The sequence below is a fragment of the Sciurus carolinensis genome, chromosome 13, assembly GCF_902686445.1.
Source record: "Sciurus carolinensis chromosome 13, mSciCar1.2, whole genome shotgun sequence".
Taxonomy (NCBI): domain Eukaryota; kingdom Metazoa; phylum Chordata; class Mammalia; order Rodentia; family Sciuridae; genus Sciurus; species Sciurus carolinensis.
The window spans coordinates 26,005,023-26,027,446 of record NC_062225.1 but is presented as its reverse complement, the minus strand read 5'-3'; the positions used below and the strand labels follow the sequence as shown (position 1 = coordinate 26,027,446).

Below are 22,424 nucleotides of genomic sequence, written 5' to 3'. Positions count from 1 at the left end.
CTGAGAATGTGCCCTTCAATGCAAAGATAAATTCAGCTTCATTCCTCTAAAATGATATGAATTTTATTAAGAGTAGCAGAGTTGTTCAGTAACACTGGAGCAAATATTCATATTTTTTAAAATTACTTTTTAGTTGTTGATGGACATTGTTTATTTATTTATTTTCAGTGTTGAAAATTGATCCCAGTGCCTCACACATGCTTGGCAAGCTCTCTACCACTGAGCTACAACCCCAGTCCTCCAACATTTATATTTTCAACAAGATAATTTAGCTAATAGGAAAATCATAAAAAGCTTCAGAATTCCTTCTCCAAGTAAAGTTGCAATTCGTTAACTTAGGCCTGAACATTTAAAAACTATATATACACACACACACACACACACACACACACACATATACACACAAGTAAAATAGTTTAATGAAACCGTATCAGTATGAACAGAAATGTCTTGATTACCCACCATCCCTTTTCTTTCCTTCCTTCAACAAATTCCTACCAGTGAAGGCCCTGGAGGCCATCAGCTACTCAGGGCTCTTAGAGTCATATGTGTTATATCCTATTAATTTGTCACTGCTGCTGTTGTTCACATAAGAAAAAATGTCAATATCCCCAGAGGTTTCACAGAGGCAGCAGAGTATTCTGCATAAGTATGTCTGGATTAACTAGCAGTATGTATTACCTGCTCTCTTCTATCAAGGCAGCTCATAATATAGAAAAATGTGAAAAATCCACCACTAGCAGATGTGTCTCTTCACATATGATTTGGTGGAAGGCAGAGCATGATGAAGGAAGAGGTCATTTTTCACCAGTAAGCTAAAAATTTAAATGATGAAATATAGTTGGCCACACCAAGGTTGTCCTGAGCCACCGACAGGAGGCCATTCTGAATACTCCTTGATGGCAGTGTGCTAGTGAAATGAATAGCCTTGAGGAAGGAATTGAGTCTGCTGTGTTCAGTTTCTATATCTACGTTCACTTAATATTGTCATGGTGGTTTTGCTCTCTGATAAGGGGACAGCTCTGATCATGGGACAGAAGAATGATGAATATTGCTTCCTATGAAATGTTTCACACCTTGTAACCTCTGAGAATACTCCCAAGTACCAGTTCCATTTCTTTGACTGAGTAGAGCTCATGTTTATTGTCCTTTCTTCTGGACTTTATGCAGCAAAAAGGAAGAAACATAGCTTAATATAGAAGGGTGTTAGACTAAATTTAACCTGTTTTTGTACTCCACTACTACAGCTTTTGCTAGGACTTGGAGGTCAGTATATGTTCCTTTTTCAAAGGGTTTGTATGTCCACAGGCAACCAACTGGTTGTCAATTAGTGATAAATTTATTGATAGGTCTTGCTGCTGAAATTGAACTCTGATTTTGCCTTTTGTACCAAGTCATTTTTCTTGGCTGCATCAAATTTTTACATTATCTCTGCATAGTATATCAGAGCTGGTTCAGTTTACTGGTATCCAGGCAGAGGAGTGCAGAATAGAACATACAAGGAGCAAATAATACCACTAATGGAAGGTTATAATTTACATATCTGTCACATCCTTCTCATTCAAATCCAGCCTGAACTGCAGCAAGAAAGTAGTTACTCTCCAATCACAGTGCAGTAGTGCACAGCCATCCTACATAGTGAATCACTTTAGACACAGAGTTCATGGATCCACCCAACGTTGTCTCCGGAGGACTGCTTGCCAGAGGTTCACGTGAATGCCCACGGAAAGGCACAGCAGCCAATTCTGCAGCACCTCTTTCAAATTCTGAAGAACAATACACTTGAAATACGTGGTTGATGTAAAGAAGAGCTGTGCTAGATGGTCAAAAAGAAGAGGCTTCACCTCTGAAAAATGACAAAAGGAATCCAGCTCACAAGCTGAAGGAATTGTGACCGACAACAGAGGCCATCCAGGAGAGGAAGGCACTCATACTGGAATGCTTCACAGGAGTAAAACCCCTTGTGTAGGAAGCACTGTGCCCTGATGATAGTGTCCAGGAAGTTGGTAAAGTCTTAACCATGTTCAAAATTATTCCCATTATACCAAATATATTCTTCTTGTAATGTCTGACTGAACTAGTAACAGAGCCTCAGTGACATTGACTCATCTCTGTCACAGTTAACATAGTAACGTAGCAGAGAGTTGTTCAGGAATGAGCCCATCTGAGAGCGCAGCTCTAAGCAATGGATGTTTTGTAAGAGTGGAGGGAAGTTTTGAAGCTGTTCCAGTGGAAGTGATCTACTGTGACTGAGACAGAAAGACTCATCTGTTTTTTTCCACATTAGTGTAGCTACCAGAATGTAGTAGAGGTGTAACTGAGTGAGAATTCCATTTTCTGTTTAGAGGACAGACATTAGCTGGACCTAACACCACTGTCAGAGATTCTGGAAAAGTTTGCCAATTTCTTAGTACAAGCACTCAATTATACTAGGAACTGTATCCAAAGGAAAGGAAAACAATAAATAATCTAGGTACAATCCATTCAAAACAAGAAATAAGCAATGTTCATAACACAAATAGAGATGAGATGAACCCACAGAGAGCTGAGATTTGCTTACATGAATCCCGCCCAGGTTGATGAGACCCTGCTGATCCTGAATGAGGAAAAGTTCTTTCTCTGTGTTGCAATAATCATACCAGCACTTTGCTTGGGGATGAGAACGTGGATAATGGTAAATTCATTCCTCATCTGCCAAAGGTGAAAACAGCTTGTCATGATTCTTGTGCACTCCTGCATCCTCACTGTGGAAAGTCAAACATCTACACAAGCAAAGTTACTTCCCACCACAGCATGAGTCACTTCTGTTCCCTGAATCCCTTGCCTCAGTGGTTCACAACCTTGTCTACTAGTGTGTATTTTGGGGCACTTTTCATAACCAGAGATGCTCTGACTAGCCCCTAACCTTCCTCTGATGCCCAGCTTGGGTAAATACCACATCCCTATTGCATTGTACTCGTGGTTCCTGAAAATCTCCAAGTGGAGTAGCATTTCTCTTCCTTTACTCATGTCTAAAGCAGTTTTCCTCTCACTGTTAAGTCCTTCATTAAACTCTGGCTACGTCTGTTCCACTTCATTCATGGATTCATTCAGCAGTTAGTAATGGGTTCTCGAGTGCCTGCATTCAGTGCTCTTTCCTTCCTCAAAATTCCTAGTGCTTATATGGTACATACAATCAGAATACTATGTATCTTTATTGCACATTTCCCATCTCTCCACTTTGGACACTTTATATTTCTATGCTCTACCACAGAGGAGGTGCTCAGAACATGGTGGTATAGGTAGTGGCTAGCTCTTCTACTACGTTTAGAGTTTGGTGTTTCAAACTATAATAATAATCAGTTCAATTCAAGGGAATCTGAAAAGCAACCAAATACAGAGTCTAAAGATCTAAAGGGATTATACTGTACAGTCCATGTTTGCATCTGTGGAGGATTTGATGCAAAGAGAAACTGACCCTGAACATCTTCTCTGAGAGTCATGGGAGGTCAAGGAAAAGGAAAGTCTCACTTCAGGAACTACTTTGAGGTTTTTTTTGTTTTGTTTTGTTTTTCTTTTTTTTTTTTTCCCTCTGCTTTTCTTTTTTGCCAGTATCTCAAAGAGAATTCCACATATTTCCACACCCTGAGGAGTGTTGGCACTGGATAACTGGAGAAAATGAGGACAGAGTCTCCTGGGCACCACCACATGGTGCAATCTATCAATTGTAGGAATTGTAATGGAGAAGGGGTAAGTCTGAGACCATGAGGCTGAATCAGTCCAAGCAGAGCTCACAGCTGCTAGCATTGGGAGAGCAATGCTAAGTCACTGGAATCCCCCCAACTTCAGACTCTGAATGAGAATCTCATTCTAATGACTTCAAAAAACTGTCATAAAATCTCTTCTCCAGCCTGTGGCCACAGCTGATTAGGAGATGTGATGGTCAATTTTATGTGTCAGCTTGACTGCATTAAGGAATACATACATGGTAAAGAGTTATTTCTGGGTGTGACTTTCAGAGGTTTTCTGAAGGAAACTGACTTGTGGTTCTCCAGACTGAATGGGGAAGATCTGCTGTCAATATGGGTGGCACCATGCAAACAGCGGGAACCAGACAGAATCACAACAAAGGCACTCTTCTATTTCTGCCTTTGGAAATCCGGACTAGGTTTCTAGACTTTGGACTCTAAGACTTGTACCAATGGCTCCTGGATTCTAAGGTCTTTGGACTGAAACTGAGAATTATGCCATGAGCTGCCCTGGTTCTGAAGATTTTGGATGTGGACTGAGCCACATGACCAGCATTCCAGGGTGTTCATCTAGCAAAAATATTTTGTGGAACTTCTCAGCCTCCATATTCATATAAGCCAATTCCCCTAAGAGCTGTGGGGCCATGTGCTATCTACCTAGGTTTCAAAGTATGTTGCAGACAGTCTGAGGGCCTGTTCAGAGACGTGTCATAGGAGCAGAGCCACCAAAGAGAGGCCCCTTTGGGGGTAGCACCTTGGCATTGGAAGAGTGGGGCAGTGCTTCAAGACCCAGAACCAGAGAGCCATCAGTCCATGATTCCATTCTGAACAATTTGGGCGTAAGACTCCAGCTCATGAGAGCTCTGGGTGAACTGAGTTCAGCAGAAAATATAGAAATGGGCTGTATGAGGTCTTCCGGGTGGTCCAACACTTGTCCTAGTGTGCCCAGGATGCAGTACATAGAATCAAAAGAGATTGTTCTCCAACATTAAGACTTAATGTTGTTTTCCCATGTTTGGTTTGTATGTTGCCCAAGCTGTCCTTGAACTTGAGAATCCTCCCACCTCAGCCTCCGTTGTAGTGGGATCATAGTCATGCACTACCAAGCCTGCTCCAATCACTCAGTTCTTCATTTATTTCTCCCATTTGGAATGGGACTGACTGTCCTACACCGGTTCCACCTTTGTATTTTGGAAGCATGTAACTTATTCTTTTCCAGCTCCCACCTGGAGAAGGATGAGTTGTTTCTTGTGTCTCATCTGTATGTGATTTATAGGAAACTTTGCACTTAGAGATCATGTTCTCAGTACTTCAAGAAAAGAGTAGATTTTACTTATTCAAGATCAGACAAGGGTAAACTACTACTTTCCAAAACATTTCTACGATATTTAGAAATTTCCTGTCACAATCTAAAAAGAAGAATTAAAAAATAACCTCTCCTTTCATCAGAACATTTTATTTCTCATCTCTGTTTGAACTCATAAGAATGTTAGAGTATGACTTTCATGGAAGCATAAAATAATACAGTCTTCATAATGGAAAGTGACTTAGGTAGTTATTTCCTTCTGAGTTTAGTCTTGAGAAGAATGTTTAAATCCCAAGTCCCAACACCCTAAAATAACAAAAGTCTGGTCTCTCTAAAAATGCATGAACAAAGAAATTCTAAAACTGCTTCAGGATGCCAAGGATGGACCCAGTTCCTGAACACCAAGAAGAAACCCTCTGAGAAAGCCAGCAAGCTAAGCTTAGGAAGCAAATTCAGTCATATTTTAATAAAAAAAAGTTAAAAAGTACATTATTTTTCTGGATGTTCTACAGCAAGGTCTGAACTGCCAGAGAGGTGACAAAGTCAGACCATGCGATGCACCGTGAATCAGCAGTCTGATGATGACATCTACAGATGAGGAATTAATGTTTGGCACAGTCCTTTCCTTTTAATTCTATAAATTTGCCTATTAAATGTATACCAGGTAGACACTGTGCTCAGCCTACAGGAAACACAAATGTGAATCAGACTCGAACAAGACTCAGGTCCTCACTTGCAGGAAGTGAAAAGTTATTGACAAATAACTACACAATGTGATAAATGATCTAACTTGTATTGTAGATCAAAAGAACTCTGAGTTTTACAGAGAACCGAATCAATCTGATTGAAGGGAGAGGAAGTGGAAAGGCTTCCAGAAAAGCAGGGAAGGCAGAAACAGAATCTATGTAGAAGGCAAATGTTAGCAAACATCATTGGATAAGGCAGTGGAGGGAATGTCCTGGGAACTTGACAGATCAATTACCCTGAACTAAGAATATGTAGGAAGGAACAGTAGTGGGAGGTAAGGCTGCCTGGTAAATGGGGATGGGTGTCAAAATCTCAGACCTCACAGCCCAGCCTCCTTCCCTTCTTACTTGTGAATGGATTTCCATCAAAGCTGACTTTTTTAATTTTTAGAGCATGAACAGGACAGGGAGACTAAGCTGAGCCCAGGGGTTCTTGGCTCCTAGGAGCCCAGCTACAGACAAACACAAAGGGAACACAAGAGGCAGGCAATTATCAGATTTGGTCTTGAACTTGGGGGTGGGAAAGAGATGATCTTAGAAAGTGGGAGCAACAGGAAGCAAACTGGGTCTAAGGAAGGCCTGGATGACCCAGGGTTGAGGGACAGCACTACCTGGGACTCTTGGTTGGAGAAAAGGGAAAGGTGGCCCCTTCCCTGAGTGCTGAGGAAAAGGCACCTGACTCAGTCTCCTCCTGCCCCCCGTCCACAGAAGAGCTAAGAGTCCATTTCCTGGCCCCATTTAATGGCCCAGAAGCTTTTCCTGGTTGAGCCTCTGGAAGAAGCTTTTGCCAAACTCGTAAGGTGCTGCTCATGGTAGCACAGGAGGGGGCAACATTGACGATCCTCTGGAAAAAAACTGCAAAGGGTCCCTTGGTACCTGATTCAGCCCGTATTCTCCAAAGCACCACCCAGGTGGAGTGAACTGGTGGGGGCTTCACTCCCACAGCCTCTACAGCCCCTCTCGCAACCTGGTGCTGCATCTTCACCACATCAAAGGGTAGAGTCAAGATGGCAGCCACCGTCCCTGAGATGCCGCCAGCTGCGAAGCTAATGCCCACAGACGTCTGGTCCTTTGGTCTGGGCCTATTCAGTCATCTCTTCACCAGCTCATAGTTGAACAAGTACAGAGCTGAGTAGGATACATTTCGAAGAGCTGTGGGGCCCCAGCCTGGCCACAGTGAGCGCCAGCCACCCTGAGCCACTGCAGCCTGGACACAGGTTCCTAGCTCACGGTATGATATATGCTGAGCCTGCAGCTTTGTCCACACAAGTTCCAGGGGGCTGATCACTATCACAGTGCCCAAGTGAGCCAGTGCACAGCAACCATGGGTGCATAGAGGTCAGAAGTCAGGGCTCCCACAGAGGAAGGCCTTGAGGTGGTCATAGGCAGTGAAGTAGATGGCGGTAGCTGGCACAGTCATCACCAGGGTGACTGGGAGGCCACTCCACAGGGTGCTGGTGCCCTCATGTCTCACAATCTTCACAAAAGTATTCAGAGTGCCAGTGAAGTGGGTAGGAACACGAAACCATGTGGTACAGTGGGTACCATTTGAACATAGGTACAGGAGCTCCAGGACACCATTGTAGTATGGGAGGCACTTCCCTGTGGATTGGAGAATGGAGGGTGATAGGAGAGGCTCCAGAGTCTGGAGGGAAGCATTGGCTCACTGGCTACTGAGGGGTGCTGAGACTGCAAGCAGACTTTCACCACGTCCAGGGGTGTTGTGAAGAGGGAGGTGACCAAAGCCCCAGTCCCCGAGGCCATCATTTGTTGGAGAGGGCTAATGCCCCCAAGATCCTGGTCAGCCATCTTGTTTCAATTCTAGCTCTAAGGTGGTGCTCGCTCTCGGGGCGCCAGCGGCCCAGTGGGCCCATAGCAGCTCTGCAACCAGTGCAGGGTGCCCACATGCTCGCCTACTTCACACAAGGAGGGCTGGGAATCTCCAAAACTGACTTTAAGTGACTACTTGAAAGTCAATTCCTGCCTTCCACAAATTCCTCTAATGATCAAGATATACTCATCGTTTAACCCCATTCCTATTTTCTTGATTGCCATCATTGGTGACAGGAGGTAAGACTGCCAGTAGTTTTTATGGTTGAACTGAGTTATCACATGAGGTTTACCTTGACCAAGTGCCTTAAGAATCAGGAATGCTTTCTGGGCAAGCAGTACCCTTTTTTTCTTTTTTAAAATCAGTCATCGAATTACACCATAGTTTCTGTACATTTTAGGATCTTTTGTTACATAAAGCCAATGGTGGTCTCTAATTCACTGATCATTTTCAATCTCTGGATGACGTTAAAAGCTGAGGGTTTGACTTTCAAGGATAGTGCCAACTTTTCAGGAAACTGACCTGGCTTCAGGTAAATTGTATGTTTTAAACAAAGGCCTCAAACAAGGTAGCCAGTGTGACAGGACACACTATGGCAGTCTTTATCCAAGGGGTTCTGTTATCAAACGCTGGTAGGTGGGATCACAGGCACTCCAAGGCTGAGTCCCCCAGAATGATACTGTGGAGGCAAAAATGGGAGGACAACAGCAAACAGACTCACTACTTTCAGAGCTGCTCAGTGCTCCAGGTTGCAAGGACCTGTCCACCACTGTTGGCCTAGCTGGCCTTGCTGTTGTGTTACCATTTGAAGGCTGTGTGGATGACACAGGTGAGGTGGGGAACACGTCAAAGGAGCGTTTTTCTAAGTCAGGAACCAGTGGCTTCCTAGGCCAGGGTCCACCTTTCCAAATTCCTATAAATTTTCAGTCAGACTTTTTCTAGTTCCTGGTTCTGGATCACTTCCTCAAAGGCATGGAACTCTTCCTGTTCCAGCTATTGCTGCTGCTATGCTGTCCTCTGTCTTTGCTGTTCTAGCTCTTGCTTGATAGCCATGTTCCCAGCAAATTCTTCCACTTCCTTCTTCTGCAAAGGGAGAGAGATTTAGGCCAACACTTCACACCTCGGAAGAAAGGCTTCCCGGGGAAAGAGATTTTCAAAACATTCTTCTGTGCTAGTTTGATTTTTCAACACATGATCCATGCTTCCCTTGGTACCAATATAATGATGAGATACAGTCCCCACCCCTTTTTACCCAGCCACCATGATTTAACCAAACACAGTTAAAGTCCCAGTACTTTCAGCTTTATGTATAACCAAATGTGAATGAATTTATTAACACATTACATAACAGGATCTAGTCATTGGTTTAGTAATACTATACCATGATTCTGAAGTAGAGATAAATGTAGATGGTATTTTGGGATATCAGAACAATTTTAATATGACATGAAAATATCTTCATAGCTATTGGCGACAAAGTTAGAAATATTTTGAACATGGATTTTGTTTAAGCCTACATTCAACATGGAAAAAACTGCTAAATGTCAGTTGCTGGATAGTAATAGTAAGAACCATTTTCCTCATTCAACTTCATGGTTCCCCTGAATTCTATCCATGAATCCCTCAGAGTTTCCTGGACCTTGGGCTATGAATCTCTTCACTAGAAGGTCTCAACTGTTCTCATGGCTTCAGAACCATTTTCATTTTGAGGTCACTCTTATTTATATTTTCAGCCTGGATCTCTCCTCTGAGTTCATTCAGAGTGGTACATTCAACCTCTTATTGAAATTTCTGCTTGAACATCTCATATGCATCTCATTTTTCAAAAAGTTCAACAAGTTAAAAAAAACAACTATCTAGGGGCACTACCACTGAATTACATCTCCATTTTATTTATAAATTCTATTTTATTGATAAATACCATTTATATATTTCAGACACAGGGTCTCAGTAAGTTTTCCTGACTGGCCTTGAACTTACAATCCTGCTGCTTCAGCCTCCTGAGTAGCTAGGATTACAAGTGACTGAGTCCTCAACCCCTTTTGGACACATATTCAGGATATGGACTACCATGTTGCTCAAGGCAAAAATCTGAGGTCAACCATGATAGCATCTTTTTTTCTAGACTGTAAGTAAATCCCCTGGACTCCACCTCCATTCAGAAAATCCATCTGTCTCTCCCCATGCTGCCATGTTTCACTACTCCAAACCACTAGCCTTCTGCTGAGTTGCTGAAAGAGTTTCCAGTTGGTTTTCTTGCCTTCTCTGAGCAACTCTCTACCATATTCCACGTAACAGCCAATAGTCACATTTTAAAAATACAAGGTTAGGTCATACCCTCAATATTTCCCCAGGTTTTTTCCCAAGTATATGTACTCTTTATTGCATTCCTTCATTTGCATTAAACAATATAATATTTATCAATTTCTGTACAGTTTTGGGCAGAACACAAAGACATTGTTGAACAAGAGACTAAGTTAATACAATGTGTGCTGCTTCTCAGGAAGAGTCCAGGTGGCAAACAGATTGGGGAACCAGGACACAAGCCACCAGGGATCATAGAATTTCACAATATAATGCACTGTTGTAAAAGCCACAAAATGAGCCATGGATGAAGACCCCAAACAAAAGTGTCCAGAGAGCAGAATTGGAGATGATCTGCCTTCCACCAAGGGAATAGATGAGAGAGCCACACCCAAGTGCCACTGTGGCAAATAATGGTGGTGGCTTCTGACCACCTGTCCTCATTTTTAGACAGCATTTAGGAGAATGGCAGGTGCAAACTTCAAGAATCAGCCAAAAGGCTTATTCGGGAATGGAGTCATAGTTCTGATGGATCCACTTTCCTGGTGCAAAATAAGCCACTAAACAAAGATAGGGATTGGGTTTATATAAGTTTTATTGAGGGGTTCTCTAGTGAGCATAAGAATTTTCTTGGGCACTCAGGATTTCACCTTTTTTGTGCCAGGGATCTGTAGGCAGCTTCTGGAAGAGGATTTACATGGAAGGCGATTAACGCCTCCTAGAGACTCTTACTTTAGGAGTGATAAAAAACACCTCCCTGTCTGCAACTAGCACCTGGAAACATTTGTCTTGGGAGAATCAGGCTTTCAGTGCTTGCATTGCAATGCTACAACAGCCTATCTAGAACATTGCTAAGGATTGGGGGTGCTCTGAAAGCAGAAATGGATGTATACTAAAGAGAAATTGTTCACACTGGTAAAATGTTTGATGTGAACCCATTGGGAATATGAAAATGACAGACTTTGAAAAGTATATACTTGGAAAGAAAAAGATGGGATGAACTTGTTCAAACATAGGCCAGTGTCTCAAATGCATTGGAGTCTTTTAAGCTTGTACATTATTATTGGATGCAAATGATGTTCTTTTTCACTTGTAGTTGGAATTACCTGGTGAAGTTGTCCCTTCAGAAAAAGGCTACAGTAAAACCATAACACTGCATTGTTAAAATCTTATGAAAGATATGTATAGAAAAATGTACACCCTGAACATTCTGAAAAGAATCATTAAAATAAATTTACAAACCTCTCACCACTAATTATTGTCCAACTCTAAGTGGGTCCATTCCTTGGGATAATATTAATGGGTTATTATTATCGCCACTTTTCTCTTTTCTTATGCCTAATTCCTTAGAATTTATCCTTCCTTTATTTCAAATTATCTATACTATCTATCATGCAAATAAATACTATTATCCAGAGAAATAAGGCCTGTCCTTACCCTCTCCCTCAGCCCTTGAACACCCATACTGATCCATTCCCTCACCCTGCAAATCTTTCAAAGGGAAGAAGAACAGCTTGAGTCCTTTTGAGGTGACTTTTCTTACCACTGAGGTGGAAAAATTTAATTAGGTTATCACATATGGTGATGAGACATACTGAGCTGCCCCTTCCCTCACTGCTGTTTAAAACACGAGGAAAGGTGACCAGACAGTCGGTTGCCACAGTAGCACTTGAATGAGACTCTGTCATCTGTCTAATGATGGAAGGCAGATCATATCCAAATCTTGCTCTCCAGATACTTTTGTTTGGGCACTTCCTTGCTGGCTCATTTTGTGGTTTTTACAACAGTGGATTATATTGTGAAATTCTATGATCCCTGGTGGCTTGTGTCCTGGATCCCCAATCTGTTTGCCATCTCATCTCTTCCTGAGAAGTAGCACACTTTATATTAACTTATGTCCCTTTTTCAATATGGTAATATCTTTGTGTTCTGCCCAAAACTATATAGAAATTGATGAATATTATATTGTTTAATGGAAATGGAGGAGTGCAATAAAGAGTAAATATACTTAAAAAATAAAAATATTTTAAAAATTTAAAAAATAAATGAAAATTACTGTAAAAAAAAAAAAGAAAAAACTATAAGTTTGAGATTAATCTGTGGTTTGAAGCATCAGCTGTAGCTACTTTAAAGACTGGTCTCTCCTGTCAGCAAAAAAAGTGATAAGTTTGCAAAAAAGTTTGTTATGCCTGTTCGGAGAGATCTTTAATATGTGTGTTTGTTAAAAGTGATGATTAATTGTATAAATGAGGAATAAGTTTAATATTAGTCAAGTTTTGTTTCTTTGTTTCCAATGAGTTAGCTATGAGTTATATAAATTATTTTCTAATAATTCAAAACTTTTTTTGGTAAAAACTTACAATCTCAAGGTTGAGAATTGCAAAAAGAGTTAAATGACATAAGAAATTTTAGGATTATTTGGTACACTTCAGGTGAGGGATTTTACCATTTTATATTTCATTTTACACATTTATTTTATAAATTGGCTTATAAGCACATGCTGTAATTTTTTGTATTTCTGATTTTTAAAAATAAAAAAAATTATGTTCTTTTTGTTATACATGATTATAGAATGTATTTTGACATACTATGTACATGGAGTACAACTTCCCTTCCCTGTGGTTGTACATGGTTTGAAGTTAAACTGGTGATGTATTTATATAAACAAATATGGGATATCAATGCAATATAATCATAGGCAATCTGAAAAAGGGATGAAGGACTCAACACTTTACAACACAGATAATCCTCGAAAACAGTTTTCTAATTCAAAGAAGCCAACTACAAAAGGTCATATATTGTATGATTCCTTTTATATGAAATGCCTGAAAAGACTAAACCAAGATTAATGGTTGCCTGGGGGCAGGGCGAAGAAGGAATGGGAGTGACGTCTCACACATAGAAGGGTTTCTTTTTGGGATTATGAAAATGTTATGAATTAGATGGTGGCGATGGTTGTACAACCCCAAGAAATTACTAAATGTCACTGAATTGCACACTTTTCAATGATGAATTTTACGTTATGTGAATTATATCCACAGCAATATTTTAAAATGTACATTAGTAATCTTTGCATAGTTATGATCCGCTGCCTCCGTCATCTTCTTGCGCTACTCCATTCCTTTCCTATTCTCACCCACTGTCGGTCACCCTCTCCCAGGGCAGCTGTGCACGAGGACTCTGGCCTCCGGCCTCCGGAAGAGCCTGCACAGCTTTGGGCTTCTGGGTCCTGCAGCTGTTGGCCGGCTATCCCCTGCGCACGCGCACTGTCTGCTCGCATAGGATGGAGATGGACGCCAAGAACTGTTATTTCTCGTGAGCGTCGGTTGATGGCAGTGGCCTCGGAGGGCAGCACGTGCAGGAATCAGTGGACGAGGACTGACAGGTCCCTCAGTTTAGTTTTTTATCCTTGTTTTGAGGTGTGATCTCGGCTACTGGTAATGTCTGGATGCTGTGCTCTGAAAGCCAGGCTGGCTGCCAGACGGCACTTGCGATCACGGAGGACTTGAGGCCATAGGCCTCAGATTGACGCCTTCTTTCTGCACAAAATTTGTGATCATACAGCAGTAGATCTTTAGTAAAGTGGCACAGTGATACTGGACTTATTTGAAGGTTTATTGAAGTAGTGCATCTCTTCTGCCCTGGTGCATGTTGAGTAAATGATGATTTATTCCAGGCCATGTTCTTGGTGGGCCTCATACTTGCTTCAGTTCACTTGCCTAGGTCCCACATTGTCAGCTGCACTCAGGATAACTATGAACCCTTGCCACAGCCCTGGTAGATACCCCATGATTTGTATTTACCACCCCAGACATGATGTTAGGTGACTGAAACATGCTAGACTTGTGCCCTGAATCTAATTTACTAAAAATGCCTTTCTGATAGGTCATAATACCTAGATCATTCTCCATGAGGGTTTTTTGTTTGATTTTTGCATTTCTCCTGGTCAACCTGAACCCATCTTCTGCCATTTTCCACTTGTTTCAGATTTTATGCTTTTAACCCTAACCTCAAACTTTGTGACTTCATTTCCTGATTCTTGGTATAAATTCTTTTGCTTTCCTAGTGCTAGGTCATATTCCTTCCTCTTTCCTCAATTCCTATCCATTTCCCCTGTTATCGTGTCCCACCTTCAGGTCCTTTCTTCACATGTAGGCTTTAATCCCCACCACTTCCAAGAAAACCACAGTTCACAGCAATTCAAAACTCAAAAGTTCTCTTTATTACTTATCTGTTAATTCTTTATTCAATTTTATTAACTTTGAAAAGTATATCAGAATGAATAATCCTAACCCTAACCCTAACCCTAACCTACATATATCTACCTCTATGTGGGAAAGTATGTGATACTCCAGTGGTACCAGAACCTCTTTATTGCTTATCTATTAAACAATTCTATTACATTTCTTTATTCAATTTTATTAAGTTTTAAAAATATATCAATCAATAAATTTGTACCTATAGGTATATATAAATGTGAAAAACTATTTGGTATTCAAATAGTACAAAAAAGTCTCATTACTTATCTATTAATATTTTCTACTACATTGCTTTATTGTATTTTGAGACTATATCAGAATGAATGAATTCATATCTATCTATCTGTGTATTATATTTGGAACACTAACTGGGCCCAAGTGGTAACAAAAGTTCTCTTATGTTTCTTAATCTAATTTTATTAAAATTTGAAAACATATGCAAATAATTAAATTTATATCTCTCTATATACATGTGGAAACTAACTGGCAGCCACGTGGCACCATCAGTCTTAGCAGCTCTTATATCGTATAGCCATAGTAGTTAGCAATTTCCATCTCTCTTTCCCTCTCAATGAAAAACTGCACTCTCCCCAAAGGATATTTGGCAGCATTCTCACGCTCTTGTTGAGCCTTCTTCTTCATGGCTTCCCGCTCTGGCCTCTGCTCTTCCGTGATGGGAGTTGACATTACTGGCCCAGGAACATTGGGTTTCCTCCATGGAATTGGTTGTAAGGCAAAGTCTTGGAGCAGATATCGGTTTTGAGGCTTGGGCGGTTGGGACTGGAGCTTGTTCACAAGGGTGGAAACAGGGCCCCGCTGGACAGAAGTACAAGATGATGTTGTGTAGGCTGCAGGCCTAGAGGCAGCAGACTGAGGGACACTAGGCTGGGTAGATGTGGTGAAGCCTGAATGGATTGAGTGGGATACAGCTGGCTGAGCTGGCTTGGCAGGACGCATGAAAGATGTGTTGGCAGGAGCTGGTCGGCATTGGTTGACTGCCCTGGGTTGAGCTGAGCTGGTAGAAGCAGGCTGGGCATGGTAAGCCACAGTGGGTCTACGTGAGGCCAGAGACTGTGGCCTGCGATATACAGGTCGAGGTTGAGGTTTCTCTGGGGACAGAAAAGGCAAAGGCACCAATTTAACCTTCCCAGGAGGTGGAAGCTCATGTTGGGATGGAGATGGACACTCTTTGTCAGCACTGATATCTGGTTTCTGGGCTCTCACTTGAGTTTTCTCAGGACCTTTAACCTGCAGCCAGGGTTTCCTAGCTGGACAAGGATGGGGATCTTTGTTACTGCTTGAGTTTCCCAGGGCCCTGGAGGAAGAAAGCCCATTTTTCCTATCGTTCTTCTTCCCCAGTGCATGAAAAACCTGCACGGACTCCAGCATGTGCATGCCTAGGTAGCTTCGAGGCTTTTTAAAGGTCTCTTGGCTAAGCTCAGGTTGATTTCTCTTGCGCTTTGCCTTAGGAACCATTGGCTTCTCTTCTGCCTTGACCTTGTTGCCTGCCTGCTTACTCTCCTCAGCTTTCTTGGAGTTGTTTTCTCTGCTCCTTTTGGGCTTTTCCTGCCCATGAACCTTAGCTTTGCTGTTCCTGCTGGGTGAAGCCTTTAGAACTTTGCTGTTAGAATGCTTGGCTGCATTCCCAGAGACCCTGTGACTGTTCGCATCCCTGCACGCAACTTCTCCCTCTAATGGGCACTGTGTGTGCTTTGGCTGCATTTTGGCCTTAGGAGTCCCATCAGGAGGCTCCAAGGCTTTATGTTTGTTCTTCCTAACTGAGTCAGTAGGACCCTTTGTGCCACTTGAGTTTACCTGCTCCTGATTCACCATGATGTCTCTGGTATCATTGGCTTTTATGATTTGAGGACTTCCAGGTTGGTCAAGGTCTTTGAAGAAATGGAAAATTTCAGGAAGGTGAATATCCCCCACCAGTGCAGTGAGGTCTGCAAAATCACTGCTACATTCAATCCCATTTTCAAGTGTGCCTTGGTCCTCAAGACTCAGGCTACTCTTTCCCAGATTGATATGTTCAGAATGAGGCATCTCCTCTTGGTCCAGAGGACCAATGGAGGCCAGGAGCTCATGGCTATCAGAGATTTCTAAAGGGAGTAGTGGAGGATCCTGGTTTTCTACTGCAAACAGATAGGCATCCAGAGGGTTTGAAAGCATGGATTTAACCTCATCCAAACTATTACTGCCTGTTTCTTCCTGGCTTTGAGTTGGAGGCAGTGCTAATAAATTAGTAGAGCTCTGGTCTGGAGTTATTACTGAAATGTCCCCAAGTTCAGTTGGTGGGTTACTCTCCAGTATTTGGAGGTTTTGGATACTTCTGCTACTGCAAGAGTTGGGGAATTCTGGAGGTTGCGGCAGACAAAATGTCTGACTTGGAGGGTGCAATCCCACGGAAGCCTCCATCCCTATGGATGTTTCCATCACTGCAAAGGAATCAAGGAGGATGGTAAGTAGGATGCCCCCTCTACACAGCAACACAATAATCAGGGAAACTGCCAACTGTGGAGAAGTCATTTCTAGTTGCTCTTTTTAAGGACCATGGAGAGGTCTCTGTTAGGCGCTGAGTGCTGACCCCCTCAGTTATAGGTCATCACTTGTTATCGTAGATTTGCACTGGCAACATTATCATGGCAGCATCGCTGATTGGTAGCACACTTACCTCCTATGTGTGATACCTACAAAAAATGTTTTATGAAACCTGTCATTCTCATGTTGCAACCTCTGAATTCTCTCCACTCTCCCAAGAATATATGAACACTTAACACCATGTACTAGGAGAGGGTGGAGCTCTTCCTCATAACATATTTGTTAATGGACAGATTTTGAGAAACCTGCTTTGCACAGGATCTCTGAATAGAAAGTTTAAATCCTAGAATTAAGGAAGGAAAATTAAACTGTCAAACCATGGTCAGTTTTGAAGTATCTTCCTTAGAGAGCAAAGCAAAATCAGGGAAATGCATTCATAATATGTTGCTGTGGAGGGACTGATCTACCAAGACACTGAAAATTAATTGCCTCCAGTGTGCTCATGGAGGTCTCTTAAATGCATTGTGAATGGCCCTTAGAGTGCCTGCATTTTCTTCTTGCAGAGTCTGAAAATGTAAACTGCTGAATAAGAATAGGGGTTAAAGTCTCAGGACTTAACTTCTGTGGATCTGTAGACCCACAGCTCCCAGCTGCCTATTTGACCCTCTTTTGATTTCTGATCTTATTCCTTCCCCATGCTACTGTTTGTACTCACCTTGAAAGTTTGTTTCCATAATAGGTTGAGTGGACACAGAGTAGTAGTTGCCAGGTGTAGAGACTGATGGTAGGACATTTGTTGGCTGAACCCTCTTCAGCACCATCACCATTTGTGGTTGAGGGACAGTGGCCCTACTCCCTGCATATGACACAGAGCCATAGGATTGCAGGTAGGGGCCAAGATCTCCAGAGAGCAGAGGCCCCAGTGTGTTTTGATCATAGAAGAAGACCTGACTTCCTTCTTGGTAGGGAAGTGACAGGGTATGTGGCTGATTTGGAATCTGAGATGCTGTCCCTTGGACTAAACTGGCTGACAGTGATGGATACTCAGGGACTATGACATTGGCATCTGAAGGTGTATCATATGGGGCTGTCATAGACATGGAAGGAGCTGCTGTGTCCTGATCAATGACAGTCAGAGTGAAGTCCCCCAGTGAAGATGATTTCTTTTCAGTACCTCCAACATTATTCCACTCAAAAATACTTGGATAGGAGGCAGGTGTCATGGGGATCTGGTGTTGGCTAGTAACCCCAGACAACATGGTTGTGCTAGAATGTTGATAAAGGTAGGCACTGCCCATGAGTGGCTGGAAGGAGGTGCCCGAGTTTGAAGGCAGAAGCCATGCTGAACTGACAGCTGGAGCAGAGACTCTGGAGAAGTTACATGCACTTCCTGTTAGGGAAGCTGCATTGCTCACCACAGGAAGAGAGAGAGGCAGAGAATTTGCAGTTCCAAGTATAGAAAAATTCTGGAAATTTTCTGTAGGAAGCAAGAGGGTGATGGAAAAATTGATGAGACTCACATTCTTAAGATACTTGAGAAATGGTATTATCTTAATGTTGTGGCAGTCAGGAAGCCTCTAATACCTATAATCATTGAGATTCCCCAAATAAAACCATTTAGCATGGATGCAAGTGTTGGAGCAGTTTGATACTCTGCTGATGAACTGCTGTTTCTCTCCAATTATGTACTGAAGACCCAAGTGGTCTGAACCACACATTGTTCCCTACACACTTCCTTCTCCCTACCTAGCTTTCCCTTGAGTCTCCACTGATTTTGGCCCATGAAAATGCCTTTCAACAGAAGCATTTACAAGTTAGAGAATGTCTAACATTATCAGTTTGCAAGTGAGTAAACCAAGGGTCAGGGAAGTATTATTGACTTGGTCAATATCATCACCAGGTTGTGGAAACTTACTCCCTTGCCTGGTCTCTGTGCTGGAGACAAATACCAGAAATGAGGAGAAACACATTTTTGTTTTTCTCTATTCAGAGAAAACAGTACTGATATCACCACTGTTTTCTTCAGTGTCTCATTTTGTTTGAGGAGACTGCATGCCATTTTCTGGAGTTCGCTTGTACCATCCAGATGGTAATTTACAGGGCCATTGTTTTCGATATTCGAGCCTGATTTTTCATCTAATGTCAACATTACTACTTGAGAGTAAGTTTTTCAAGAAATGCTTCTTGTTAGAAAAATTTATTTGAACTTTTTGAGCTTCCGGTTACTCAAGTAAGGTGTTTACAATAATAAAAACAGTCATAATTCATCCATGAAAAAAGTGACATATTACATTAGATTTATATAGGCTAAGATGTAGTAAATTCTGGAAAGATAGAAAGGCAAAAGTGAAAAACAGCACAGAACTATGAAGAATACCTGGATACTAAGGATAACTTGGATATTTAGGAAGCGTCAAAGCATAGTAAATTTACTAACCAATGAAGTTCCATTATCATACATACAATATAATGAAAATGAATGTTTGTCCTTTATTTCAGTGAATACTGTTAATCAAAACACTGTGCAAAATTGAAGGTGATTTTGAATGAATTTCTAACCAGTACCTATAGACAGAGAAAGTATATCAAGAACAGTTGTGTAATATGGAACTAATTGATGTAAATGTAAATGTTTAGGTAGCCACAATGTATTTAGATAAATATTTCAAGGAAAATGTTTTTAATCCAGTTGCAGTGGCACACACCTGCAATCTCAGATTCTCAGTAGGCAGGGGCAGGATGATCACAAGTTAGAGGACAGCCTTGGCAATTTAGCGAGACTCATCAAAATAAAATTTAAAAAGGGTTCAGGATGTAGCTCAATGGTTATGTGCTCCTGGGTTCAATCCCTGGTACTGCAAAACAAATGAAGCCTAAACTAACCCTCTTCTTCCCTGCCATATGCACAAACTGAAGCAAAATAGCACTATGAGTCTAGGCATGGTGGGTTGGACCTGTGGTCCCAGCACTCTGCATGCTGAGGCATTGGGATTGCTGGAGCCCAGAAATTCAATGTCAGTCTGGGCAATTTGGCAAGATCCTATCTCAGAGAGAAAACAAGATGTGCTGGGGATATAGCTTGTGATAGCTTGCTTGCCTAGCATGTATGAGACCTTGTGTTCAGTCCCCAGCACTGGGAAGGAAAAAGGAAGGAAGGAAAGAAGGAAGGAAGGAGAGAAGGAAATTTTCTACAAAGTAGAGAATGAAACAAGAAATGTAATTTCATCTCTGTGGTTGTTCATCTTCTAAATATTACCCACACCATGTGAAAGAGTAATCCCACTATGTAGATATTTCAATTAATATAAAACATTTTCTAATAAACATTTGTTATAAAAAAGCAGAAAAGTACTCTAAGTCATCATTAAAGTTATATTTGTCATCACAATCTAGTTTATAATTACCTTTAACAGGAAAATGTTGTCCCTAAAGTGTGAAAAAAACATTACCACAAGAATATAATCATACAATTAAAAGAAATTTCTATGATGTTCACTAGAACAGGAAATCAAACTCAGGGCTTCCCACATGCTAAGCATTCACTCTACCACTAAACTCCACCCCCACTCAAAAACAATTTTTTGAAATGTAGAAAAATCAAAAGTTATTTTAGATAAATGTGGAATTAGAGATGTGGAGCTTGAATTTTATTCTTACATAGGTCTTTCTTTTGGTTCTTAGGTTTAAAACATGTTAATGAGTATTTGTATATATTCTCATGAAGAAAAAAAGTTATTATAAAGATGGAAAACAGCTTCTGCTTGAAAACTACCTATCACCACAGGAATGCATCCTTCTGATGCAGGTTAGGGCACATCCTTTTTAAAAAATTCATGTAGTTTAAAAATCAGAGTAAAATAGAACATGGAAAACTGCTGTTTCCCCCGGCCTGTCTCTATCCACTTTCATTAGCATGTTTAGATGAAGAATCATGTCTAAAACATACTTTTAAAATGTTCATGTTCATACTGTCTTCATCATCTGTGTTCAAAGAGGCCATAGAAAAACTCCAGAGAACCAAATGTGACTTTTCTGAGAAACTGCTTTCCCCAATGACACCCTAATTCTACCCTAAGTGTCCTTGCTAGTGAGTTAATTAAGACCTTCTCTCGACCACCCTCAAATGTCCAAGTGCTGACAAGATTTCACTTTATCCTCTCTGCATTGATTAAAATCTTTTTTTCTCTTGTATATTCCATTCCAACCAACTACTTTTTAACTGAGAACATCACCATGTTCTTCATCTCTTTTATTCTCATATTTTCTTCTTCCTTATTTTGATATTTTCTCGCCCACCAAATTGCTGTTGCCCTGTGCTTCAACAGTCCCAAACTTCCTTGCCCTGGAATATCTCGCTCCTTACAGCCCTGTCCTCCCCCTCCCCGCTCCCTAGTTCTCTTTCACACAGTTTAAACAATTCCAAAATATGTGAATGTCCCTTTTTGAACAGCACTAAATTTGAAATACTGAAGTGGAAATATTGGTGGAGGGACACTGTACCAGATGAAACCCTCTTGGTAACCAGTGTGAGTTTCTGTCTTCACTGGGACTTCTCTCTTTCTACTGAAACAAAGTTACTCCTCAAATCGGATTTCATTCTCTATAAAAATGCCCCTTAAGACTCAATATTAGAAAAGAAAGGGACCAGTGCAGTCAGTCTGTTATTCTTCTAGTTCAGATGAGGAAACAGATTTTATGAGAGAGTAAATGATCATCCATCCCATATTAGTACATGTCAAAGTGAAAACTCAAATTAGGTCTCCAGATTTCTTCTTCCAGCCTTTTTCCTATTATTCTAAGCTAACTGGACTCCACTGAGGCAGCAAAAAGTCTAATGAAAAACTTTAAAGTTTCTTTCCTTACCTGACATTGTCAGAGAAGAGGTGACATCAATTGCAGATACAAAGGATGAGGAGACCACCCCAGAGGATGTCTGGGTGACTGAGGCTAGAGAATGCATGTTTCCCAGTATGGAGTTCACTGGTCACTGGCCACTGGTCACTGATGACTGGTTACTGGTCACTGGTCACTTGCGATGATCCAAATTTGTTTACAACTCCATGGAAACACTAAGATTCTATCAGGTGGCAGTAGGTTTGGTGGGAGAATGATGTCACCAAAAAGGCAGTTTAAAGGTATGAGGTAGCCAATAGGGAGGTCAGATTCCCAACCAGAAGGTGGGATTGGGTGGAGAAACTGAGAAGAGAGTTGATTGGGTGGAGAAGGTGACAGGAGACTTATAATTGAACCTAAATGGCCCAGCTCTGGGGAGGTGAAACCCTGCAAGAGGGACAAGGTAGGGCCACTTTTCCAGGTGTTTGTGTTAGGAAGATCATCTCAGTGTTCCTTATTAATGTTCATCAAAAATTATGTATACGTTATATATTTCACATTATCATAGGTAATAGTGTGCACATAATTTTATATTACGTATACAGCTAATATCCCTGGGGATGGAAGAAAGAGACATCTGGTGTGAGCAATTCTAGTAGTTCTGTAGCCATAGAGTTGATCTGAACTTCCTGCTGCTTCCAAGGATGAAAGTAAAGGATTAAAAACATTCTCTCTCTCTTTTCTTTTTGAATGTGCATACAATACCTTTATTTTATTCATTCATTTTTATGTGGTGCTGAGGACCAAGCCCAGTGCCTCACATGTGCCAGGTGATCACTCTACCACTGAGCCACAACCTCAGCACTAAAGAGTTTT

General features: G+C 41.4%; 1 protein-coding gene and 2 pseudogenes across 1 annotated transcript; all 3 read right to left on the bottom strand.

Moving 5' to 3' along the window:
• Positions 1–1,026: 1,026 nt before the first annotated feature.
• LOC124962841 (centromere protein I-like) lies at positions 1,027–2,467 on the bottom strand (annotated as a pseudogene).
• Positions 2,468–6,518: 4,051 nt separating this feature from the next.
• On the bottom strand, positions 6,519–7,589 carry LOC124963379 (probable mitochondrial glutathione transporter SLC25A39; annotated as a pseudogene).
• Positions 7,590–14,693: 7,104 nt separating this feature from the next.
• LOC124962753 (uncharacterized protein C2orf78-like) lies at positions 14,694–21,675 on the bottom strand. Its single transcript, XM_047521907.1, has 3 exons — positions 21,579–21,675; positions 17,431–18,192; positions 14,694–16,612 (listed from the first exon to the last, which is right to left on the bottom strand). The coding sequence occupies exons 1-3, from the start codon at positions 21,673–21,675 to the stop codon at positions 14,694–14,696; spliced, it is 2,778 nt and encodes a 925-aa protein (XP_047377863.1).
• Positions 21,676–22,424: the final 749 nt, after the last annotated feature.